The sequence below is a fragment of the Salmo trutta genome, chromosome 28 (assembly GCF_901001165.1).
Source record: "Salmo trutta chromosome 28, fSalTru1.1, whole genome shotgun sequence".
Classification (NCBI taxonomy): Eukaryota; Metazoa; Chordata; class Actinopteri; order Salmoniformes; family Salmonidae; genus Salmo; species Salmo trutta.
Window position 1 is genome coordinate 2688207 of NC_042984.1, and position 27181 is coordinate 2715387.

General features: G+C 41.9%; 1 protein-coding gene across 7 annotated transcripts in view; it reads right to left on the bottom strand.

Annotated features, from left to right (window-relative positions):
• Positions 1 to 6881: 6881 nt before the first annotated feature.
• mbd1a (methyl-CpG binding domain protein 1a) overlaps positions 6882 to 27181 on the bottom strand; it is a 40886-nt gene continuing 20586 nt past the window's right edge. For 4 of the 7 annotated variants that reach the window (XM_029718278.1, XM_029718275.1, XM_029718276.1 and 1 more), the window contains exons 10-21: positions 25438 to 25569; positions 25263 to 25307; positions 24963 to 25016; positions 23280 to 23348; positions 23013 to 23165; positions 19736 to 20188; positions 17849 to 17929; positions 13989 to 14093; positions 13023 to 13343; positions 8659 to 8877; positions 8042 to 8212; positions 6882 to 7608 (exon numbers count right to left, since the gene is read on the bottom strand). In XM_029718278.1, the coding sequence (XP_029574138.1) occupies positions 7411 to 7608; positions 8042 to 8212; positions 8659 to 8877; positions 13023 to 13343; positions 13989 to 14093; positions 17849 to 17929; positions 19736 to 20188; positions 23013 to 23165; positions 23280 to 23348; positions 24963 to 25016; positions 25263 to 25307; positions 25438 to 25569 (2001 nt within the window). In that variant the 3' untranslated portion in view covers positions 6882 to 7410. Of the gene's footprint in view, positions 7609 to 8041; positions 8269 to 8658; positions 8878 to 13022; positions 13344 to 13988; positions 14094 to 17848; positions 17930 to 19735; positions 20189 to 23012; positions 23166 to 23279; positions 23349 to 24962; positions 25017 to 25262; positions 25308 to 25437; positions 25570 to 27181 lie in introns of those variants that run through there. The other 3 variants (XM_029718280.1, XM_029718282.1, XM_029718281.1) reach the window with 3 other exon arrangements.

The following is a 27181-nucleotide window of genomic DNA, read 5'->3' on the forward strand; positions in this document are numbered from 1 at the left end:
GCCTACATCTTCCGTATCCATGTAGTAACTAGGAGAAAAGACTAACCACAGTTAGTCAGAGAAAGGACCAATCCGCTCCCTCCTATTCACCGCTGAGCGGTATATCAGAAAGGAGCGCTCAGCCTGGTTAACTCTTTCAGGGCTGGTGCGCTTCATATGGCCGCTGAATAGGTATTCAAATAATTCCATATAAATTCCAGCAAACACAAATGACTTGAAAATGACTGTTTTTATTTATTTATTGATTTTGATTTTGATATGGAGGCTGTTTACGTTCTAATTCGGGAAACGTTGATCCATCAAGTCATTGCGTTAATCTATTGACTACATACAATTATTTGACCATATTTCCAAAATTGACAACAACAACAACAAAAAAAGCAGAAAGCAAAACAATTCCTTTGCAGAGAGACAGTTGAAAAGGTATTGCTGAATCCTGACAGTTTTCTGTTTGCGGTAGATTAGGGGTTAAAACGTCGGTATTTTAATCCACCAAAGCCTTGTTGGAGATTATAAACCAGGGCTGCTTCCCGAACAGCATTACGTTTGTTAAATGGCACCCTATTCCATATATAGTGCAGATTACATTTGACCCTGGCCACTATGAAGGGAATAGGGTGCCATTTGGGATGCACAGTAGTGCACTATGAAGGGAATAGGGTGCCATTTGGTGGTAGAACGTAGTGCACTATGAAGGGAATAGGGTGCCATTTGGTGGTAGAACGTAGTGCACTATGAAGGGAATAGGGTGCCATTTGGTGGTAGAACGTAGTGCACTATGAAGGGAATAGGGTGCCATTTGGTGGTAGAACGTAGTGCACTATGAAGGGAATAGGGTGCCATTTGGTGGTAGAACGTAGTGCACTATGAAGGGAATAGGGTGCCATTTGGTGGTAGAACGTAGTGCACTATGAAGGGAATAGGGTGCCATTTGGTGGTAGAACGTAGTGCACTATGAAGGGAATAGGGTGCCATTTGGTGGTAGAACGTAGTGCACTATGAAGGGAATAGGGTGCCATTTGGTGGTAGAACGTAGTGCACTATGAAGGGAATAGGGTGCCATTTGGTGGTAGTACGTAGTGTATTTGGGACGCAGAGGGATCAGGAGGTGGTCAGCTCAACATCAACAGTCATTGCTTTGCTTTATAGAAGGAGAAACAGAATAGATATGGAGTTTTTCTTTCATTGGATTATCTAATCTATTCATAGGTTTACTGTAAATAAACTGGAATAAAGGAGTGTTTTTCAAGGCCTGGGAATACACAGGCCAAATCTTACCCATAGAAGTGGATTTATATCAGAACCTGAATTGTCAGTTACCCTATAGGTAAAAAATATTGAATATACAGTACCAGTCAAAAGTTTGGATTCATTCAAGGGTTATTTTTTTCTACATTGTAGAAAAATAGTGAAGACATCAAAACTACGAAATAACATGTGGAATCATGTCGTAACCAAGAGAGAGAGAGAAAAAAAGTGTTAAACAAATAAAAAATATATTTGAGATTCTTCAAAGTAGCCACCCTTTGCCTTGATGACAGCTTTGCACACTCTTGGCATTCTGTCATCAAGGCAAAGTGTGGTGACTTTGAAGAATCTCAAATATAAAATATATTTTCCGTCTGGATTTTAATGGTTTGTATAATTTTTTAAAATGATTTTTATATTTTCTGTCTGGATTTTAATGATTTGTATGTCATCAAGGCAAAGTGTGGCGACTTTGAAGAATCTCAAATGAGAGAGAGGGAGGAGAGAGAGAGGGCGGAGAGAGAGGGAGGAGAGAGAGAGGGAGGAGAGAGAGGGAGGAGAGAGGGAGAGTGTTAGTTAATCAGTAATTGGCAGGTCTAAATGAAGCAGTATCTTTGATTTAAAAGGCTTTAATCAAGACTCCCTTTATAAAGCAGTTCCTCTTCCTCTCACAGAAACACAGGAGCCCTTTCTGCTGCAGACATTTACTCACACACTCAATGACCCCTCTCTTAATCCCAGCCCCCCTCTCTTAGGGGTCATTGAGTGTGTGTGTGTGTGTGTGTGTGTGTGTGTGTGAGAGAGAGAGAGAGAGAGAGAGAGTTTACATTCTTAATCCCAGGCCCCCGTCCCCGCAGGAAGCCTCTTGGTAGGCCGTCATTGTAAATAAGAATGTGTTCTTAATTGGCTTGAGTAGGTAAATGAAAAGGTTAAATAAAATCAAATAAAAAAAGTGTCATAGTGTTTGGCAGTGAAAAGAAGTGTAATGACAGCAAGGTGTGGAATGTGGTCCATTGTTGCTCTGTAGGAGCTTCTAAAGCCAAGGTAGTGGGTTCAATTCCCGGGACCACCCATATGTAAGATGTATGTCAGCATGATTGTAAAGTACTTTGGATGAAAGTGATGGCTAAATAGCATATATTATAGCATAATAATTTGCTGTGATATTAGAAATATGTTTGAATGCGCATTATCTGTAGGGGTCAGCCTAGACGTCAACAGGACTAAATTACATATTATCTGTAGGGGTCAGCCTAGACGTCAACAGGACTAAATTACATATCATCTGTAGGGGTCAGCCTCGACGCCAACAGGACTAAATTACATATCATCTGTAGGGGTCAACAGGACTAAATTACATATCATCTGTAGGGGTCAGCCTCGACGCCAACAGGACTAAATTACATATCATCTGTAGGGGTCAACAGGACTAAATTACATATCATCTGTAGGGGTCAGCCTAGACGCCAACAGGACTAAATTACATATCATCTGTAGGGGTCAACAGGACTAAATTACATATCATCTGTAGGGGTCAGCCTAGACGCCAACAGGACTAAATTACATATCATCTGTAGGGGTCAACAGGACTAAATTACATATCATCTGTAGGGGTCAGCCTAGAGGTCAACAGGACTAAATTACATATCATCTGTAGGGGTCAGCCTCGACGTCAACAGGACTAAATTACATATCATCTGTAGGGGTCAGCCTAGACGTCAACAGGACTAAATTACATATCATCTGTAGGGGTCAGCCTAGACGTCAACAGGACTAAATTACATATCATCTGTAGGGGTCAGCCTCCACGTCAACAGCACTAAATTACATATCATCTGTAGTGGTCAGCCTAGAGGTCAACATCACTAAATTACATATCATCTGTAGGGGTCAGCCTCGACGCCAACAGGACTAAATTACATATCATCTGTAGGGGTCAGCCTCGACATCAGCGGGACTAAATTACATATCATCTGTAGGGGTCAGCCTCGACGTCAACATCACTAAATTACATATCATCTGTAGGGGTCAGCCTAGAGGTCAACAGGACTAAATTACATATCATCTGTAGGGGTCAGCCTCGACGTCAACGGCACTAAATTACATATCATCTGTAGGGGTCAGCCTCGACGTCAACATCACTAAATTACATATCATCTGTAGTGGTCAGCCTCGACGTCAACATCACTAACTTACATATCATCTGTAGTGGTCAGCCTCGACGTCAACAGGACTAAGTAACATACTTTTAACAGATAGTTAAATAAAGTTAATTTTTTTCCCCAAATGTTTGTCAAAAATCACCACATTGAGATGAAATTGACTTACGTTCTTTGTTAACAAAAAAAAGAACATAAGAAGCAATTTATGTCGTGAAAACCTTGAGGCGCAGTAAACCACCAACCTGAGAGATCTGTTTCAACGCGCTCAGTCAGCCGTACACTGGTCCATTGGCTAAGAGAGGACGGCTCCATCAGGTGGCAGAGACGAGCACTACCAGACCTGAGGAACAGCCTCAACATACTCAATTACATGCCAGTCTATGGTGTGTACATTAGGGCTGCATGCCAGTCTATGGTGTGTACATAGGGCAGCAACATGCCAGTCTATGGTGTGTATATTAGGGCAGCAGCATGCCAGTCTATGGTGTGTACATTAGGGCAGCATGCCAGTATATGGTGTGTATATTAGGGCAGCAGCATGCCAGCCTATGGTGTGTACATTAGGGAGGCAGCATGCCAGCCTATGGTGTGTACATTAGGGCAGCATGCCAGTCTATGGTGTGTACATTAGGGCAGCAGCATGCCAGTCTATGGTGTGTACATTAGGGAGGCAGCATGCCAGTCTATGGTGTGTACATTAGGGCAGCAGCATGCCAGTCTATGGTGTGTACATTAGGGCAGCAGCATGCCAGTCTATGGTGTGTACATTAGGGCGGCAGCATGCCAGTCTATGGTGTGTACATAGGGCGGCAGCATGCCAGTCTACGGTGTGTACATTAGGGCAGCAGCATGCCAGTCTATGGTGTGTACATAAGGCAGCATGCCAGTCTATGGTGTGTACATTAGGGCAGCATGCCAGTCTATGGTGTGTACATAGGGCAGCATGCCAGTCTATGGTGTGTACATTATGGCAGCTGCATGCCAGTCTATGGTGTGTACATTAGGGCAGCAGCATGCCAGTCTATGGTGTGTACATAGGGCAGCATGCCAGTCTATGGTGTGTACATTAGGGCGGCATGCCAGTCTATGGTGTGTACATTAGGGCAGCAGCATGCCAGTCTATGGTGTGTACATTAGGGCAGCATGCCAGTCTATGGTGTGTACATTAGGGCAGCATGCCAGTCTATGGTGTGTACATTAGGGCAGCAGCATGCCAGTCTATGGTGTGTACATTAGGGAAGCAGCATGCCAGTCTATGGTGTGTATTTAACTATCTGCTACATTAGGGCAGCAGCATGCCAGTCTATGGTGTGTACATTAGGGAGGCAGCATGCCAGTCTATGGTGTGTACATTAGGGCAGCAGCATGCCAGTCTATGGTGTGTACATTAGGGCAGCAGCATGCCAGTCTATGGTGTGTACATTAGGGCGGCAGCATGCCAGTCTATGGTGTGTACATAGGGCGGCAGCATGCCAGTCTACGGTGTGTACATTAGGGCAGCAGCATGCCAGTCTATGGTGTGTATATAAGGCAGCATGCCAGTCTATGGTGTGTACATTAGGGCAGCATGCCAGTCTATGGTGTGTACATAGGGCAGCATGCCAGTCTATGGTGTGTACATTAGGGCAGCAGCATGCCAGTCTATGGTGTGTACATTAGGGCAGCAGCATGCCAGTCTATGGTGTGTACATAGGGAAGCAGCATGCCAGTCTATGGTGTGTACATAGGGAAGCAGCATGCCAGTCTATGGTGTGTACATAGGGCAGCAGCATGCCAGTCTATGGTGTGTACAAAGTCTACCAAGCACTGTTTCACAGAATCTAAAGATGTGTTTACACCAGCAGCCCAATTATTGGCAAAATATCTGATTGGTCAAAAGAGTAATAATTGGACAAAAGACCAATAATTGGTTTACACTGTTTGTGTAAACACATCCTCAGTGATTACTAGTCTTTGGTGAAAGCAGAGAGAGATCAACAACCATAAAACTTAAGTTTAATACCTTTACAAGTTTTGATACAAATATTCACACCATAAAAAGTAAACCAGTACTTCTTTACCATAACAAACCGACATTCCCAGCAGAATACAGTAGGTTTCTGGAGCAAAAAAATGGAAAACACTTTAATCTTGAATATCTCCACAGACCCATTACCTTCAATTCAATTAAAAAAACCAAAAGACAAGATGTTGTCGTAGCAAAAATGTGTCTTCTATTCAGACAGAGTGGTCCTTGTATGGACCATGTTGTTCCTGGGAAGAACATATAAATTCATTTAAAAAAAATTAAAAGTCAAGAGAACAATACACATGAACATAAAAACGGTGATTGGGCCCCTGTTACATTTGAAAACAGATTTTGATTGGTGTTCAATGTCTCATTCCTCACTGACTATCCAGTCCAGTGTATTGATATAATACAATCTTACCTACACAGAGCTTCATTCCAACACTACAACTGTCTAGGGAAATATTGGGATGGTATGCCAGCCTGTGAGCACTTTGTCCAGTCAGCTGGGGAGAGTAGATAGCGGTGGGCTAGTTCTGTAAAATGGGTTTAAAAAATAAAAAAAATAAAAAAAAATACAAATTGCATTTGAATTCACATAAAACCAGAAAACAAAAATATAACTCTGAAAAATAGAAATATTAAAATAACTGAACTTCGAAGCAGAAAAAGCAAGTATAACGTCGTTGTTAGTGTGAAAGTTCATCTGAAAAAGGAGATAAAAGCAGCAGTATTCTCTACTTAGAAACGTCACTTGTGGCAGTTCACAGTTCTTCAAAGACGAACAAACTAGCTAGCTAGCTCCATTCTTAAAAAATGTGCAAAAAAATAATATTCCTGCAACAGGAAGATATCTATGAAGTTCCATTATAGCTGATGAACTCTTTTTTTTTTTTTTTTTAAATGAACAGAGAACGTCCTAACGTTAAGCAGCCATTCCTCCATACACACACTGATATGGTACCAGTCAAAAGTTTGGACACAATTACTCCTTCAAAAAGGGTTTATCTTTATTTGTAAATTTTTCCTACATTGTAGAATAATAGTGAAGACATCAAATCTATGAAATAACACCTATTGAATAATGTAGTAACCAAGAAAGTGTTAAACTAATTAAAATACATTTTATATAGTTGAGATTCTTCAAAGTAGCCACCATTGGCCTTGATCACAGCTTTGCACCCTCTTGGCACAATGTAGAACATTTTTACAAATAAAGAAAAAGCCTGGAATGAGTAGGTGTGTCCAAACGGTTGACTGGTACTGTATGTATAACGTTACTAGATGTTAAATGAATGTTAAGCAGGCAATCTTCCATACATACAATGCTACTAGTCTGTGCGTGTTACGTAGTCTATGAAATACAGTGATGACTGATGAACAAAACTAAAAAAAAAACAATGTTAAAAGTAAAAATAAAAAATAAAATGGCTGGTCCAGAAACCAAAAGACAAGTAGTCATGTTGATATCCCAGTTGCCTCGTGTTGAGAACTTTCATTTGTTTTAATGCCAACAACATTAAGTGTCAAATACAGAAGTAAAAAGCAGCACTGGTCTGCCTGATCTAATGGTAAACTACCAGTGATGTGTTGGAAGACATTTTCAGTCATGTCCATAACTAAAAGTAAAAAGATTCTAGTCATAGAAATACAATGAACAGAATGATTCTCTAGTCATTCTGTTTCTAAAAAGCACCAAATTGAATGTCAACCATACGCAGGCACTTTAGCGTTGGTTGGAGGTGCATCCATCCACGTCCTGGTTCTCCCAAAAACAAAGTCCTGTACGGTGAACCATGCTGGTATGATGAGCAACCTGACCTTGGGTTCCTGTATTTAAGTGGTTCAGTGAACCACACTCACATAACAAGTAAACCTGCCCTAGAGTTTTGGCTTGGTGGACTAACACACGTTTAGGATTTAGCTCAGCAGGCTAACACAGTCTTGTCCCGGGGGTTCAAACCCACTCCAGGTCACAACCCTCCAACCTTGTTACACCCACTCATCCTCCTCTAACTCAAGCTCAAATTCCAGTCGCCCTTCCACAAGTTCCAGGTCCTCCTCCTCCTCTTCCACAAGTTCCACTTCCTCCTCCACGATGTTGTCTCTACACCTCTCACACCTCCCTTCCTCCAGGGGGACCAGCAGTTCACAGATGGCCGCCCTCACACAGAGGACAGGCTCCATCACCTACCGGTAAAACGGGACATTGTTAAAAAAATAAAAATAAAAAAAAAGTTTTGCACAATAACGTGTTAAAAGATGCATTCTAGAGACTTTAGTCTGCTTTTACAAACACCTTAAGATATAGTTTAGAGTGCATTTGTAGTTCTTAAATAACATATTGAATGTATTGGAAAAAGGTTATCAAACTGGGACCTGTGCCACTCAGCAGTAAGGAGCTGGATTGGGCAGGGGGGGGGGGGGGGGGGGGGGGGGGGGGGGTAAGGGCCAGAGATAGACTAGTGTCCTGTCCAGGGGGTGTCCTGGTACATCAAGCTGTCTCCCTACAGAAACAGGAGATAGACTAGTGTCCTGTCCAGGGGGTGTCCTGGTACATCAAGCTGTCTCCCTACAGAAACAGGAGATCGACCCATAGGGCAGGAGTCTTTCTGGCTCTTACCTCCATGCCCCTGTCCCCCAGGGCGGGCAGCCTGACTGGGAAGCCAGGGCAGACCATCAGGGTCTCCAGGTCCAGCAGCAGAGTGACCAGCTGGGTGATGGTTGCGAGGCGTGGAGGGTGGACCTCGTACAGGGGGTGGGTCAGAAGCAAGGGCTGGCCCTGTACAGTCACCTGGTTGAAGACGATGCACAATAACAAGCTCAACTCCTCCTTCAGTAGTTCAGAAGCTTAAAAGAGGAAGTTCAGTATTTTACAACAATGTTAGATGGTTCCTCAACCTGAAAAGTACTCTATGGGGCTTTGGACAAACTGTAATCCATGCTTCGGGTTTTATGTAAACGGACACTTCAAACTTACGAGGAACATTCTAACATTAAGTTGTAAAATACTTTGGAGGTGAGGCTTTGGGTGCTGTATGCCCAAAAGGAAAATCAGACTGATACAAAAAGGAGGCGTCACAGTTACGGATGGCATTTCTACCCTAAAGCCTTCATCAAGTAACGAGAACAAAAGGAGTAGTCAAAAGTAGTGCATTAATTTAGGGAATTTAGGGTGCCATTTGGAACACAGACTAAGTTGAATTGAACTTGTGCTGGAAGTCTTGTCTTTCCCCTTACCTGGAAGCAGAAGCCCGGTAGGATCTGGAGTACTGTGTCAGCCATGGTGGAGAGTTTAGAGCACTGGAGGAGTTGTAATAGGGGACCCCTTGCCATGACCCCTACCCAGTGGGCTGGTAGCACCGTGCGCCGCAGGGCCCCCAGGAACCCAAACAGAGCTGCTTCCCTATCGTCACGACAGGACTCGCTGCCGTCGGCCAGACTGAAGGTCTCTGTGATCTAGAGGGAGGAGCGAGAGAGGGAGGAGCGAGAGAGAGAGAGAGAGTAATGACAGAGATGAATGTGTGGAGAGATCAAAACTGGGTTAAATACACGTGTCAAAATACTTCCCAAACACTTGATCCGAGGTTAATTTAGTTTGCCCTGTACAGATAACCAACCAGATAACCAATCCAGTAATGTCCATGCTAGACAGAGAGAGAGAGAGAGAGATAACCAATCCAGTAATGTCCATGCTAGATAGAGAGAGATAGATAGAGAGAGATAACCAATCCAGTAATGTCCATGCTAGATAGAGAGAGAGAGATAACCAATCCAGTAATGTCCACGCTAGACAGAGAGAGATAACCAATCCAGTAATGTCCACGCTAGACAGAGAGAGATAACCAATCCAGTAATGTCCATGCTAGATAGAGAGAGAGAGAGAACCAATCCAGTAATGTCCATGCTAGATAGAGAGATAACCAATCCAGTAATGTCCATGCTAGATAGATAGAGAGAGATAACCAATCCAGTAATGTCCATGCTAGATAGAGAGAGAGAGATAACCAATCCAGTAATGTCCACGCTAGATAGATAGAGAGAGATAACCAATCCAGTAATGTCCATGCTAGATAGTGAGAGAGAGAGATAACCAATCCAGTAATGTCCACGCTAGATAGAGAGAGATAACCAATCCAGTAATGTCCATGCTAGATAGATAGAGAGAGATAACCAATCCAGTAATGTCCATGCTAGATAGAGAGAGAGAGAGATAACCAATCCAGTAATGTCCATGCTAGATAGATAGAGATAACCAATCCAGTAATGTCCATGCTAGATAGAGAGAGAGAGATAACTAATCCAGTAATGTCCATGCTAGATAGATAGAGAGATAACCAATCCAGTAATGTCCATGCTAGATAGATAGAGAGATAACCAATCCAGTAATGTCCATGCTAGATAGTGAGAGAGAGAGATAACCAATCCAGTAATGTCCATGCTAGATAGTGAGAGAGAGAGATAACCAATCCAGTAATGTCCATGCTAGATAGAGAGAGAAAGAGATAACCAATCCAGTAATGTCCATGCTAGATAGATAGAGAGAGATAACCAATCCAGTAATGTCCATGCTAGATAGAGAGAGAGAGAGATAACCAATCCAGTAATGTCCACGCTAGATAGATAGAGAGAGATAACCAATCCAGTAATGTCCACGCTAGATGGATAGAGAGAGAGATAACCAATCCAGTAATGTCCACGCTAGATAGAGAGAGATAACCAATCCAGTAATGTCCACGCTAGATAGAGAGAGATAACCAATCCAGTAATGTCCATGCTAGATAGATAGAGAGAGATAACCAATCCAGTAATGTCCATGCTAGATAGAGAGAGAGAGAGAGATAACCAATCCAGTAATGTCCACGCTAGATAGATAGAGATAACCAATCCAGTAATGTCCATGCTAGATAGAGAGAGAGAGAGATAACCAATCCAGTAATGTCCACGCTAGATAGAGAGAGATAACCAATCCAGTAATGTCCATGCTAGATAGTGAGAGAGAGAGATAACCAATCCAGTAATGTCCACGCTAGATAGAGAGAGATAACCAATCCAGTAATGTCCATGCTAGATAGATAGAGAGAGATAACCAATCCAGTAATGTCCATGCTAGATAGAGAGAGAGAGAGATAACCAATCCAGTAATGTCCATGCTAGATAGATAGAGAGATAACCAATCCAGTAATGTCCATGCTAGATAGATAGAGAGATAACCAATCCAGTAATGTCCATGCTAGATAGATAGAGAGATAACCAATCCAGTAATGTCCATGCTAGATAGATAGAGAGATAACCAATCCAGTAATGTCCATGCTAGATAGAGAGAGAGATAACCAATCCAGTAATGTCCATGCTAGATAGAGAGAGATAACCAATCCAGTAATGTCCATGCTAGATAGATAGAGAGAGATAACCAATCCAGTAATGTCCATGCTAGATAGAGAGAGATAACCAATCCAGTAATGTCCATGCTAGATAGAGAGAGAGATAACCAATCCAGTAATGTCCATGCTAGATAGATAGAGAGAGATAACCAATCCAGTAATGTCCATGCTAGATAGATAGAGATAACCAATCCAGTAATGTCCATGCTAGATAGAGAGAGAGAGATAACCAATCCAGTAATGTCCATGCTAGATAGAGAGAGAGAGAGATAACCAATCCAGTAATGTCCATGCTAGATAGAGAGAGAGATAACCAATCCAGTAATGTCCATGCTAGATAGAGAGAGAGATAACCAATCCAGTAATGTCCATGCTAGATAGAGAGAGAGATAACCAATCCAGTAATGTCCATGCTAGATAGAGAGAGAGAGATAACCAATCCAGTAATGTCCATGCTAGATAGATAGAGAGAGATAACCAATCCAGTAATGTCCATGCTAGATAGATAGAGAGAGATAACCAATCCAGTAATGTCCATGCTAGATAGAGAGAGAGAGATAACCAATCCAGTAATGTCCATGCTAGATAGAGAGAGATAACCAATCCAGTAATGTCCATGCTAGATAGAGAGAGAGAGAGATAACCAATCCAGTAATGTCCATGCTAGATAGAGAGAGATAACCAATCAGTAATGTCCACGCTAGATGGATAGAGAGAGATAACCAATCCAGTAATGTCCATGCTAGATAGAGAGAGAGATAACCAATCCAGTAATGTCCATGCTAGATAGAGAGAGAGATAACCAATCCAGTAATGTCCATGCTAGATAGAGAGAGAGATAACCAATCCAGTAATGTCCATGCTAGATAGAGAGAGAGAGATAACCAATCCAGTAATGTCCATGCTAGATAGATAGAGAGAGATAACCAATCCAGTAATGTCCATGCTAGATAGATAGAGAGAGATAACCAATCCAGTAATGTCCATGCTAGATAGAGAGAGAGAGATAACCAATCCAGTAATGTCCATGCTAGATAGAGAGAGATAACCAATCCAGTAATGTCCATGCTAGATAGAGAGAGAGAGATAACCAATCCAGTAATGTCCATGCTAGATAGAGAGAGATAACCAATCCAGTAATGTCCATGCTAGATAGATAGAGAGAGATAACCAATCCAGTAATGTCCATGCTAGATAGAGAGAGAGATAACCAATCCAGTAATGTCCACGCTAGATAGATAGAGAGAGATAACCAATCCAGTAATGTCCATGCTAGATAGAGAGAGAGAGATAACCAATCCAGTAATGTCCATGCTAGATAGAGAGAGAGATAACCAATCCAGTAATGTCCATGCTAGATAGAGAGAGAGAGAGATAACCAATCCAGTAATGTCCATGCTAGATAGAGAGAGAGAGATAACCAATCCAGTAATGTCCATGCTAGATAGAGAGAGAGAGATAACCAATCCAGTAATGTCCATGCTAGATAGAGAGAGAGATAACCAATCCAGTAATGTCCATGCTAGATAGAGAGAGAGAGATAACCAATCCAGTAATGTCCATGCTAGATAGAGAGAGAGAGATAACCAATCCAGTAATGTCCATGCTAGATAGAGAGAGAGAGATAACCAATCCAGTAATGTCCATGCTAGATAGAGAGAGAGAGATAACCAATCCAGTAATGTCCATGCTAGATAGAGAGAGAGATAACCAATCCAGTAATGTCCATGCTAGATAGAGAGAGAGAGAGATAACCAATCCAGTAATGTCCATGCTAGATAGAGAGAGAGAGATAACCAATCCAGTAATGTCCATGCTAGATAGATAGAGAGATAACCAATCCAGTAATGTCCATGCTAGATAGAGAGAGATAACCAATCCAGTAATGTCCATGCTAGATAGAGAGAGAGAGATAACCAATCCAGTAATGTCCATGCTAGATAGATAGAGAGATAACCAATCCAGTAATGTCCATGCTAGATAGAGAGAGAGAGATAACCAATCCAGTAATGTCCATGCTAGATAGATAGAGAGATAACCAATCCAGTAATGTCCATGCTAGATAGATAGAGAGATAACCAATCCAGTAATGTCCATGCTAGATAGATAGAGAGATAACCAATCCAGTAATGTCCATGCTAGATAGAGAGTAAAGAACAAGGGAGAGAGATTAAAAAAAAAAAGAAAAATAAAAAATAGAGGGACTGATGGACAGCTCACCTCTGGAGTGACATCGTCAGGAGTGACATCACGGATGACCTCGGTGGTCAACCTGGGCATGACCTTCGACCCCGTGACCTCTGGCAGGTCTGGTGGTCCGAGTTGAATGACGGTTCGCGGTATCTCGGCGTACAGCTCTACCAGTTGTTCCTCCTCAGTGTAGTCTAGTGTGTCTGGCTCTGTCCTGCTCATAGTGTACGGCGAGGAGAGCTCAGTAAGGGGTTGGTGCAGAGGCGGACGTAGCTGCTTTACAGCTGGCGGTTCAGATGTCATGTAGTTAAGTGATGGGAGTTCAACTGCAGGTTCCAGGACTGCGGAGGCCTTGGGAGAAATCGAATAGCTGGTTTAACTAAACCTACAGACTGACTGGCTGGTTTTAACTAAACCTACAGACTGACTGGCTGGTTTTAACTAAACCTACAGACTGACTGGCTGGTTTTAACTAAACCTACAGACTGACTGGCTGGTTTTAACTAAACCTACAGACTGACTGGCTGGTTTTAACTAAACCTACAGACTGACTGGCTGGTTTAACTAAACCTACAGACTGACTGGCTGGTTTAACTAAACCTACAGACTGACTGGCTGGTTTAACTAAACCTACAGACTGGCTGGCTGGTTTAACTAAACCTACGGACTGGCTGGTTTAACTAAACCTACGGACTGGCTGGTTTAACTAAACCTACGGACTGGCTGGTTTAACTAAACCTACGGACTGGCTGGTTTAACTAAACCTACAGACTGGCTGGTTTAACTAAACCTACAGACTGGCTGGTTTAACTAAACCTACGGACTAGCTGGTTTAACTAAACCTACAGACTAGCTGGTTTTAACCAAACCTACGGACTAGCTGGTTATACGCACCAAGCTGGGACAATGCAATAGATTTCCAGTGAAAAGGTCCCATTCAGCACCAGCTAGCTAATTTGTGAATACGGTTCATGATGTGTGTGTGTGACTCACTACCTGAGAAGCGAGGCTGGGACCAGGGATGATGGTAATTTGGTTGCCGTTCATCCTGATGAACTGGAGGTTGCCATGGTCGCTCTGGTAACAGCTCTGGGGGTAAGGCTGGGGATAGGGGCAGGGATTTTAATACAATTATACTATAGATGCATTATGGTCAATTGAAATTGGTGTGACGCATGCTGAGTGCGGAACGAGGGAGTTTGTTGTTTTGAAAGTCTCTGGCGAAAAAAGTGTTCCATTGAAAAGGTTTGGTTACTAGCGACCCGGTTAGCCTCAGTTGCTGGGACCGCTATATCTGTCCAGGGATCCTGTCATCTAATACTTTGAAGAGCTGCTTTTTATAGCAGCTAGCCTAGCTGCTAACTAGATATCAAGCTAACAAGGTTTCCTTGACAGCTTGAACACAGCCTGCAACACGTTTAGAACCTTGTGGGCCTGCGGAATGTCCCGGGCTTGTGGCTGTCTAAATTTCCATCAGCCCTGCGACCTGCCCTTGCCTGGAATTGCATGGAGTACCAGCGATAGCCTACCGTAACATCCAAAACTAAAAGGTGGGAGTAATGGAGAGATTCTTGATCACAGGTGGGGGGGGGGGGGGGAAAATGGGGGAAAAAGTGTTCTACAAGCAGTTGTTACAACCCCTATTACCAGTCTGTTCAACCTCTCTTTCGGGGGTAAGGGTCATCCCCCTCTTCAAAGGGGGTAACACTCTAGACCCAAACTGTTAAAGACCTATATCCATCCTGCCCTGCCTTTCTAAAACCTTAGAAAGTCAAGTTAACAAAACAGATCATCGACTATTTCGAATCCCACCGTACCTTCTCCGCTGTGCAATCTGATTTTTCGAGCTGGTCACGGGTGCACCTCAGCCACGCTCAAGGTACTAAACGATATCATAACCCGCCATCGATACAAGACAGTGCTGTGCAGCCGTATTCATCGACCTGGCCAAGGCTTTCGACTCTGTCAATCACTGTATTCTTATCGGCAGACTCAACAGCCTTGGTTTCTCAAATGATTGTCTCGCCTGGTTCACCAACTACTTCTCTGATAGAGTTCAGTGTGTCAAATCGGAGGGCCTGTTGTCCGGACCTCTGGTAGTCTCTTTGGGGGTGCCACATGGTTCAATTCTCGGGCCGACTCTCTTCTCTGTATTTATCAATGATGTCGCTCTTGCTGCTGGTGATTCTCTGATCCACCTCTACGCAGACGACACCATTCTGTATACTTCTGGCCCTTCTTTGGACACTGTGTTAACTAACCTCCAGACGAGCTTCAATGCCATACAACACTCCTTCCGTGGCCTCCAACTGCCCTTAAACGCTAGTAAAACCAAATGCATGCTTTTCAACCGTTCGCTGCCCGCACCTGCCCACCCGCCTAGCATCACTACTCTGGACGGTTCTGAATATGTGGACAACTACAAATACCTAGGTGTCTGGTTAGACTGTAAACTCTCCTTCCAGACTCATATTAAACATCTCCAATCCAAAATTAAATCTAGAGTCAGCTTCCTATTTCGCAACAAAGCCTCCTTCACTCATGCCGCCAAACATACTCTTGTAAAACTGACTATCCTACCAATACTCGAGGATGTAATTTATGAAATAGCCTCCAATACTCTACTCAGCAAACTGGATGCAGTCTATCACAGTACCATCCGTTTTCTCACCAAAGCACCTTACACCACCCACCACTGCGACCTGATCTAGTCGCCAGATCCACTGACTACAGGTCATCTATAAGTCTATGCTAAATAAAGCTCTTCCTTATCTCAGCTCACTGGTCACGATAACAACACCCACCCGTAGAACGCGCTCCAGCAGGTATATCTCACTGGTCGTCCCCAAAGCCAACCTCATTTGGCCGCCTTTCCTTCCAGTTCTCTGCTGCCAATAACTGGAACGAATTGCAAAAATCACTGAAGCTGGAGACTTATATTTCCCTCACTAACTTTAAACATCAGCTATCTGAGCAGCTAACCGATCGCTGCAGCTGTACATAGCCCATCTGTAAATAACCCACCCAATCTACCTACCTCATCCCCATATTGTTTTTATTTATTTTTCTGCTCTTTTGCACACCAGTATCACTACTTGCACATCATCGTCTGCACATATATCATTCCAGTGTTAATTTGCTAAATTGTAATTACTTCGCTACTATGGCCTATCTATTGCCATACCTCCTCACGTCATTTACACACACTGTATATCGACTTTCTTTTTTTTGTTTACTCCATGTGTAACTCTGTGTTGTTGTTTGTGTCACACTGCTTTGCTTTATCTTGACCAGGTCGCAGTTGTAAATGAGAACTTGTTCTCAACTAGCTTACCTGGTTCAATAAAAGGTGAAATAAAAATAAATTAAAAGACTTACATTTTAGCAGATGCTCTTATCAAGAGCGAATTACATGAGCAATTAGGGATAAGTGCAAAGCTGTCAAGGCAAAGGGTGGCTACCTTGAAGAATCTCCAATATATTTGGATTTGTTTAACACTTTTTCGGTTACTACATGATTCCACGTGTGTTATTTCATAGTTGTGATGTCTTCACTATTATTCTACAATGTAAAAAAATAAAGAAAAACCCTGGAATGATTAGCTGTGTCCAAACTTTTGACTGGTACTGTAGGTACGCCAACCTTGTAGCGTCATACCCAAGAAGACTCCAGGCTGTAATCGCTGCCAAAAGGTGCTTCAACAAAGTACTGAGTAAAGGGTCTGAATACTTATGTAAATGTGATATTGCAGTTGTTTTTTGTATTGCGATGTCATTATGGGGTATTGCGTGTAGATTGATGAGGGAAAAAAACAATTTAATCAATTTTAGAATAAAGCTGTTACCTAACAAAATGTGTAAAGTCAAGCGGTCAAAATCCTTTCCGAATGCAGTGTGTACGTACAGTTGAAGTCGGAAGTTTATATACACCTTAGCCAAATACATTCAAACTCAGTTTCTCACAATTCCTGACATTTAATCCTAGTAAAAATTCCTTGTCTTAGGTCAGTTAAGATCACCACTTTATTTTAAGAATGTGAAATGTCAGAATAATAGTAGAGAGAATTATTAATTTCAGCTTTAATTTATTTCATCACAATTCCAGTGGGTCAGAAGTTTACATACACTCAATTATTATTTGGTAGCATTGCCTTTAAATTGTTTAACTTGGGTCAAATGTTTCGGGTAGCCTGTTGTTCTGGGATTGATTTGTACTTTTCGCACCAAAGTACGTTCATCTCTAGGAGACAGAATGCGTCTCCTTCCTGAGCGGTATGACAGCTGCGTGGTCCCATGGTGTTTATACTTGCGTACTATTGTTTGTACAGATGAACGTGGTACCTTCAGGCGTTTGGAAATTGCTCCCAAGGATGAACCAGACTTGTGGAGGTCTACAATTCTTTTTCTGAGGTCTTGGCTGATTTCTTTTGATTTTCCCATGATGTCAAGCAAAGAGGCACTGAGTTTAAAGGTAGGCCTTGAAATACATCCACAGGTACACCTCCAATTGACTCAAATGAGGTCAATTAGCCTATCAGAAGCTTCTAAAGCCATGACATCATTTTCTGGAATTTTCCAAGCTGTTTAAAGACACAGTCAACTTAGTGTATGTAAACTTCTGACCCACTGGAATTGTGATACAGTGAATTATAATTGAAATAATCTGTCTGTAAACAATTGTTGGAAAAATGACTTGTGTCATGCACAAAGTAGATGTCCTAACCGACTTGCCAAAACTATAGTTTGTTAACAAGAAATTTGTGGAGTGGTTGAAAAACGAGTTTTAATGACTCCAACCTAAGTGTATGTAAACTTCCGACTTCAACTGTATATTTGTATGCGTTGTTGGTCCTGACCTGGCCACAGCTGCTGGGGTAAGGTTCATCTGACCCAGACACACCACTACTGGGGTTCACAGGCATATAGGATGGAGACATCTAGAACCAGAGGAAGATAAAGAAACATCACATTGTGCCGTGGATAACAAATTCTGCGGCCCACCTAAAATGTCCTTATTCATTTATTTACATTTATATGTTAGTCATTTAGCAGACGCTCTTATCCAGAGCGACTTACAGTAGTGAATACATACATTTATATATATTTTTTTGTACTGGCCCCCCGTGGGAATCGAACCCACAACCCTGGTGTTGCAAACACCATGCTCTACCAACTGAGCCACAGGGAATGACCGGTAATGAACTCCATCTCATCTGATCCATACTGCAAATCATCCACTTTATGTGACATTTAAATTTAAAAAAAATAAAATAAATATATATATATATATATAAATAAAAAAAAATTATATATATATATATAAAAATAAAAAATAAAATAATTTATATATATATAAAAAAAAAAATATATATATATATATATATAATTTTTTTTTTTTTAATTTATATTTAAATTTATATATATATATATATATATATATATATATATATATATATATATATATATATATATATATTTTAAAACAGGAGTTATTTGAATTATTTTAATAGTTGGACAGTTCCTTACTCATGATAATTATGTGTGTACACCTTGAAGAGCGTTCCGCATAGACAAAAATAAAAGCTCCAGTAAAATAGCTGTTTAGTTTTGAACAGTTTGAGACAAGATGGTTTTCTGCATTGTAAAAAAGTGTAATCGTAGACACAAAGCAACGCTCCGTTTGTTTCTATGGCAGAGGCTGTAGTACAGCTAAGCCTAAAATCAGACTTGTGGTTGTCACCTTTGTTCCTCAAATGATCCAAATGTAACAGCAGCCTGAGCACACTGGACACGATACAGATGGAACCATATGCCATTCAATGTATTATCTGACCTGATGCTCCCAAGTCTTAACTATATGTGCATTCCACCGGTCACATTTACAAGTGAGCGTTCCAAAAAAATGATCAAGATTAAGAAAAAAAGTTCCTCCAGGGCCCACCCGAGAGAGCTCCCCTCCAGGGCCCACCCGAGAGCTCCTCCCCTCCAGGGCCCACCCGAGAGCTCCTCCCCTCCAGGGCCCACCCGAGAGCTCCTCCCCTCCAGGGCCCACCAGAGAGCTCCTCCAGGGCCCGCTTGGGAACCAGTGATATAGAGAACCATGTAGAACAGTGGTTCTCGGGGACTCCCAGACGTTTCACAATTGACCTACTATCTTTACCTAATAATTAGTTCAAATCAGGTGTGAAAGTTCTTGAATAGTTCAGATACATGGAACGGCTGGGGATCCCCGACGAGAGGTTTGAAAACCCCTGATCTAGAACAGAGGTCTCAAACTGGCGGCCCACGGGCCAGATGGGGCTTGTAAGCCGATTTAACGTGTCCCGTTTACATTTACGTCATTTAGCAGACGCTTTTATCCAGAGCGACTTACAAATTGGTGCATCCACCTTATGATATCCAGTGGAACAACCACTTTACAATAGTACATCTATATATTTTTTTGGGGGGGGGGGGGTTAGAAGGATTACTTTATCCTATCCCAGGTATTCCTTAAAGAGGTGGGGTTTAGGACAGAACAAAGATATGGGTGTGCGTCCCAATAAGCTCTCCTTCCTCCTGAAGTGTGCACTCGTTCACTACTACCCTAAATGTAAAATTATTGGATAGGTATAGGCATGGGCTAGTGGGGGGGGTTCCATATACCAACCATTTCCTTTCAAATCCATGAAGGAAAGTGCACACTTCAGGAGAAAGGAGAGGTTATTGGGACTCAACCACAGAGACCGTCAGAGAGAGCTTACCTGAGGTATTTGTTCAGGCACATCATCATCGTCGTCGTACTCCTGTAGTTCCGCCCATCTCTCTCCGTCCTCTCCCCCAGGGCTGTGCTCCAACGACTGGGAGGCAACGGTATAGACCGGTTCCTCTTCCTCATCAGTCTCGTCAGTCTCTGTCGTATCACTCGAGGGGACCTGGCTCCATACTCGTCTCCTCCGTTTGGTGAAGTGTTTAGGGGGCCGACCGCGTCCCCTCCCTGTCCCAACTTTTGATCCGCTTCCTGGTTTTATCATACGCCATTTTGAAAGTGTACTTCCTAATAGTACATATCCTGCTCCATGTCCTACTACAGTTCCTGGTGAAATAGGAACACTTCCTGGAAGTACACTTCCTAGTCCAATGGGAACCCTCTGGCCACCTGGGTCTTTTGTCAGGTGATTCTTAAAGAAGCTTCCCATTAAGTCCCTTTTGGTGGGCTGGAGGGAGAAGGCTTTCAATTACATATACATACATACATACATACATACATACATACATACATACATACATACATACATACATACATACATACATACATACATACATACATACATACATACACACACACATACTACTTACAGCATAACGCCTATAAGAGGCATTAAGAGTTTGTGTGTGAAATACAATTTAAATAGTCTATGAAAAACAATGTCACAAGATTTAGCTAAATAATCTAACACAAATTGAAAACACATTTCTCTTAACCACCACATACCATAACCATAAAGAACCATATACCATAAAGAACCACATACTGTTAAAGTAGGAAGTTTACATACACTTAGGTTGGAGTCATTAAAACTCGTTTTTCAACCACTCCACAAATTTCTTGTTAACAAACTATAGTTTTGGCAAGTCGGTTAGGACATCTACTTTGTGCATGACACAAGTCATTTTTCCAACAATTGTTTACAGACAGATTATTTCAGTTATAATTCACTGTATCACAATTCCAGTGGGTCAGAAGTTTACATACACTAAGTTGACTGTGTCTTTAAACAGCTTGGAAAATTCCAGAAAATGATGTCATGGCTTCAGAAGCTTCTGATAGGCTAATTGACCTCATTTGAGTCAATTGGAGGTGTACCTGTGGATGTATTTCAAGGCCTACCTTCAAACTCAGTTCCTCTGCTTGACATCATGGGAAAATCAAAAGAAATCAGCCAAGACCTCAGAAAATAAATTGTAGACCTCCACAAGTCTGGTTCATCCTTGGGAGCAATTTCCAAATGCCTGAAGGTACCACATTCATCTGTACAAACAATAGTACACAAGTATAAACACCATGGGACCACGCAGCCGTCATACCGCTCAGGAAGGAGACGCGTTCTGTCTCCTAGAGATGAACGTACTTTGGTGTGAAAAGTGCAAATCAATCCCAGAACAACGGCAAAGGACCTTGTGAAGATGCTGGAGGAAACAGGTACAAAAGTATCTATATCCACAGTAAACTGCACATGGGGACAAAGATCGTACTTTTTGGAGAAATGTCCTCTGGTCTGATGAAACAAAAATAGAACTGTTTGGCCATAATGACCATCGTTATGTTTGGAGGAAAAAGGGGGAGGCTTGCAAGCCAAAAAACACCATCCCAACCGTGAAGCACGGAGGTGGCAGCATCATGTTGTGGGGGTGCTTTGCTGCAGGAGGGACTGGTGCACTTCACAAAATAGATGGCATCATGAGGCAGGAAAATTATGTGGATATATTGAAGCACATCTCAAGACATCAGTCAGGAAGTTAAAGCTTGGTCGCAAATGGTTCTTCCAAATGGACAATGACCCCAAGCATACTTCCAAAGTTGTGGCAAAATGGCTTAAGGACAACAAAGTCAAGGTATTGGAGTGGCCATCACAAAGCCCTGACCTCAATCCTACTGAACATTTGTGGGCAGAACTGAAAAAGCGTGTGCGGGCAAGGAGGTCTACAAACCGGACTCAGTTACACCAGCTCTGTCAGGTGGAATGGGCCAAAATTCACCCAACTTATTGTGGGAAGCTTGTGGAAGGCTACCTGAAACGTTTGACCCAAGTTAAACAATTTAAAGGCAATGCTACCAAATACTAATTGAGTGTATGTAAACTTCTGACCCACTGGGAATGTGATGAAAGAAACAAAAGCTGAAATAAATCATTCTCTCTACTATTATTCTGACATTTCACATTCTTAAAATAAAGTGGTGATCCTAACTGACCTAAGACAGGGAATTTTTACTAGGATTAAATGTCAGGAATTGAGTTTAAATGTATTTGGCTAAGGTGTATGTAAACTTCCGACTTCAACTGTACCATATAGAACCATATATCATAACCATATACCAGAAAGAACCATATGTACCATAAAGAACCATATGTGCCATAAAGAACCATACACCAGAACCATATGTGCCATAAAGAACCATACACCAGAACCATATGTACCATAAAGAACCATATGTACCATAAAGAACCATACACCAGAACCATATGTACCATAAAGAACCATATGTACTATAAAGAACCATATGTACCATAAAGAACCATATGTACCATAAAGAACCATACACCAGAACCATATGTACCATAAAGAACCATATGTACTATAAAGAACCATATGTACCATAAAGAACCATATGTACCATAAAGAACCATACACCAGAACCATATGTACCATAAAGAACCATATGTACCATAAAGAACCATATGTACCATAAAGAACCATACACCAGAACCATATGTACCATAAAGAGCCATACACCAGAACCATATGTACCATAAAGAACCATACACCAGAACCATATGTACCATAAAGAACCATACACCAGAACCATATGTACCATAAAGAGCCATACACCAGAACCATATGTACCATAAAGAACCATATGTACCATAAAGAACCATATGTACCATAAAGAACCATACACCAGAACCATATGTACCATAAAGAGCCATACACCAGAACCATATGTACCATAAAGAACCATATGTACCATACACCAGAACCATATGTACCATAAAGAGCCATACACCAGAACCATATGTACCATAAAGAGCCATACACCAGAACCATATGTACCATAAAGAACCATATGTACCATACACCAGAACCATATGTACCATAAAGAACCATACACCAGAACCATATGTACCATAAAGAGCCATACACCAGAACCATATGTACCATAAAGAACCATATGTACCATAAAGAACCATATGTACCATAAAGAACCATACACCAGAACCATATGTACCATAAAGAGCCATACACCAGAACCATATGTACCATATTAAGACAGCGACGGTACTTGCACTTCTGTTTCTTTTTGTTGGCCCCGCCGTTCTTGGGCTTGTCCAGGCAGTAGACGCATTTACCACAATCTGTACGCTGACAAGGAGCACACTGACCACAGCCCTGAGTACGCTTCTTCAATTTACCCTGAGAGAGAGAGGGGAAGAAACAAATCAAGAATTAGTCGTACCTGGGCGAGTGAGCAGGAAAAAGAGGGGTAGAAAGAAAGCCGTCTGGGACTCAAGTCTTCCACTGACTCACCGTTATACGTGAGATATTAGTCTGTTCATGCGTCTCTTCAGACTCACTCCCCTCGCTGTGGTTATACACCTGTAGGATGACAACAGGAAGGAGAAATGTCACTCAAAAAAAAAAAAAACATCTAGGAAGTTACCTTAGATGTATCCCAAGTAGCACCCTATTCCCTACAGTGACTTTTTAACACATTTTGTTATTGGAGCCTGAATTAAAAATGGATTACATTTAGATTTTGTGGTCACTGGCCTACACACACACACACACACACACACACAGACAATACCCCATAATGTCAAAGTGGAATTGTGTTTTTTTTTTTTTTTATTATTATTTTTATTTACAAATTAATTAAAAATGAAAACGCAGAAATGTCTTGTCAAATATTCAATCCCTTTGACATAGCAAGCCTAAATAAGTTCTGGAGTAAAAATTTGCTTAACAAGTCACATAATAAGATGCATGGACTCACTCCGTGTGCAATAATAGTCTTTAATATGATTTTTGAATGACTACCTCATCTCTGTACCCCACACATACAATTATCTGTAGGGTCCCTCAGTCAAGCAGTGAATTTCAAGCACAGATTCAACAAAGACCAGGGAGGATTTCCAATGCCTCGCAAAGAAGGGTTAGGCTGTTCTGGTATCTATTTTAGTATTCCAAAATCCAGTGAAGTTATTTTTTCTACGACCAGTACCAAGGCCCTTCACCGATTGCTCAGTTTGGCCGGATGGCCAGCTCTAGGAAGAGTCTTGGTGATTCCAAACTTCTTCCATTTAAGAATGATGGAGGCCACTGTGTTCTTGGGGACATTCAATTCTGCAGACATTTTTTTTTGGTACCCTTCCCCAGATCTGTGCCTCGACACAATCCTGTCGTCTCGGAGCTCTAAAGACAATTCCTTCGACCTCAAAGCTTGGTTTTTGCTCTGACATGCACTGTCAGCTGTGGGACGTTATATAGACAGGTGTGTGCCTTTCCAAATGATGTCCAATCAATTGAATTTACCACATGTGGACTACAATCAAGTTGTACAAACATCTCAAGGATGATCAATGGAAACAAGATGCACCTGAACTCAATTTCGAGTCGCATAGCTCTTAGTAATTTACCAAGAAAGACCCAAAGCTGTAAATCGCTGCCAAAGCTGATTCTAACATGTATTGACTCAAGGGTGTGAATACTTATGTAAATTAAATATTTCTGCATTTCATTTTTTTTTTTTTTAAATACATTTGCAAACATTCCCCCCCAAAATTATTACTTTGTCATTATGGGATATTGTGTGTAATCCATATTGAATTCAGACTAACACCAAAACATGTGGAATAAGTCAAGGGGTATGAATACTTTCTAAAGCCACTGTATATAGTGCACTATATTAGGGAATATGGTGTCAGTTGGGGCACAGCCCTTGTCACACACCTAATAATAAAACACATGTTGAGGACTCTTCACTCCTGACGCTGTATCCATGTGGGTGGTGTCCCTCAAGGCTCTACTCTAGGATCTCTCTTATATAATTGACCTATGGGAGTGCATATCCATTATATAGTGAAGACAGACCACGTCTTCGCCTCCCATTAGAAAGAGGTCTTCAAAACTCAAAAATGGGACTTCCTGGTTAAATAAATAAGTGTAATAAAAAATTAAAATTAAAATTTTTTTAATGTAATAAAAACTCACAATTTTCTCTGGTTTCCATTCTACTTCCTCCTCCTTCTCCTTCACCTGTACCTTCTGTAAAAAGACATGGGTTTGCTAGCCTACGCAACTTTTTTTATTTTATTTGGTGAGTATATAGCGTTTACACCCCGCTTATGCTAAATTCATAAATCTAAGGATTAGACCCATCCGTGTACTTATTGACTTTATTATCCCCATGGGGAAATTTTGTTTCAGTGTCATGTACACATTTAAAGTGGCGTTTAAATACAAAACAAAATTGACAAACACCCATATTAAAATAAATTCATAAATACAAACTTTTCTCTGTGGTTTCAACTCTTGTTTTTCTTTCTCTTTTACCTTCTGGAAGATTACACATAATTATGAGTAATTCAAATTGACATCATATCATCCAATTGCTTTTTGTACGCAAGGACAGTGACAACCAAAACCAATCAATCATCATCAATTCAATCAATCAATCAATAAATACCTGTTGAGGAGTCCTCATCTTCTTCTGTGGCTTTTCTTCTACTTCTTCCTCCTCTTCTTCCTCCTCCTCCTCTTCCTCCTCCTCCTCCTCCTCTTCCAGTTCCTTCACAGGTCCTTTCATCTTGACTTTTCTCTGTGGGGACAACAAAACAATCTTGACCTTTGACCTGTGAAATCTTCATCCCTAACTACAACGTTTTCAGACAAGATAGAACGACCAAAGGGGGCGGTGTTGCAATCTACTGCAGAGATAGCTTGCAGAGTTCTGTCCTGCTATCCAGGTCTGTACCCAAACAATTTGAACTTCTACTTTTAAAAATCCACCTCTCCAAAAACAAGTCTCTCATCGTTGCCGCCTGCTATAGACCCCCCTCGGCCCCTAGCTGTGCTCTGGACACCATATGTGAACTGATTGCCCCCCATCTATCTTCAGAGCTCGTGCTACTAGGCGACCTAAACTGGGACATGCTTAACACCCCAGCCATTCTACAATCCAAGCTTGATGCCCTCAATCTCACACAAATTATTAATGAACCCACCAGGTACAACCCCAAAGCCGCAAACACTGGCACCCTCATAGATATCATCCTAACCAATGTGCCCTCTAATTACACCTCTGCTGTTTTCAACCAAGATCTCAGCGATCACTGCCTCATTGCCTGCACCCGTAATGGGTCAGCGGTCAAACGACCTCCACTCATCACTGTCAAACGCTCCCTGAAACATTTCAACGAGCAAGCCTTTCTAATCGACCTGGCCCTGGTTTCCTGGAAGGATATTGACCTCATCCCGTCAGTAGAGGATGCCTGGTTATTTTTTAAAAATGCCTTCCTCTCCATCTTAAATAAGCATGCCCCTTTCAAGAAATTTAGAACCAGGAACAGATATAGCCCTTGGTTCTCCCCAGACCTGACTGCCCTTAACCAACACAAAAATATCCTGTGGCGTTCTGCATTAGCATCGAACTGCCCCCGCGATATGCAACTTTTTAGGGAAGTTAGAAACCAATACACACAGGCAGTTAGAAACGCCAAGGCTAGCTTTTTCAAACAGAAATTTGCTTCGTGCAACTCCAACTCTAAAAAGTTCTGGGACATTGTAAAGTCCATGGAGAATAAGAACACCTCCTCCCAACTGCCCACTGCACTGAGGATAGGAAACTCTGTCACCACCGATAAGCCCACTATAATTGAGAATTTCAATAAGCATTTTTCTACGGCTGGCCATGCTTTCCAACTAACTACCCCTACTGCATTCAACAGCACTACACCCCCCACAGCTACTCGCCCAAGCCTCCCCCATTTCTCCTTCTCCCAAATCCATTCAGCTGATGTTCTGAAAGAGCTGCGAAATCTGGACCCCTACAAATCAGCTGGGCTTGACAATCTGGACCCTTTCTTTCTAAAATTATCTGCCGAAATTATTGCAACCCCTATTACTAGCCTGTTCAACCTCTCTTTCGTGTCGTCTGAGATTCCCATAGATTGGAAAGAAGCTGCTGTCATCCCCCTCTTCAAAGGAGGTGACACTCTTGACCCAAATTGCTACAGACCTATATCCATCCTACCCTGCCTTTCTAAGGTCTTCGAAAGCCAAGTCAACAAACAGATTACCGACTATTTCGAATCCCACCGCACCCTCTCCGCTATGCAATCTGGTTTCAGAGCTGGTCATGGGTGCACCTCAGCCACGCTCAAGGTCCTAAACGACATCGTAACCGCCATCGATAAGAAACAATACTGTGC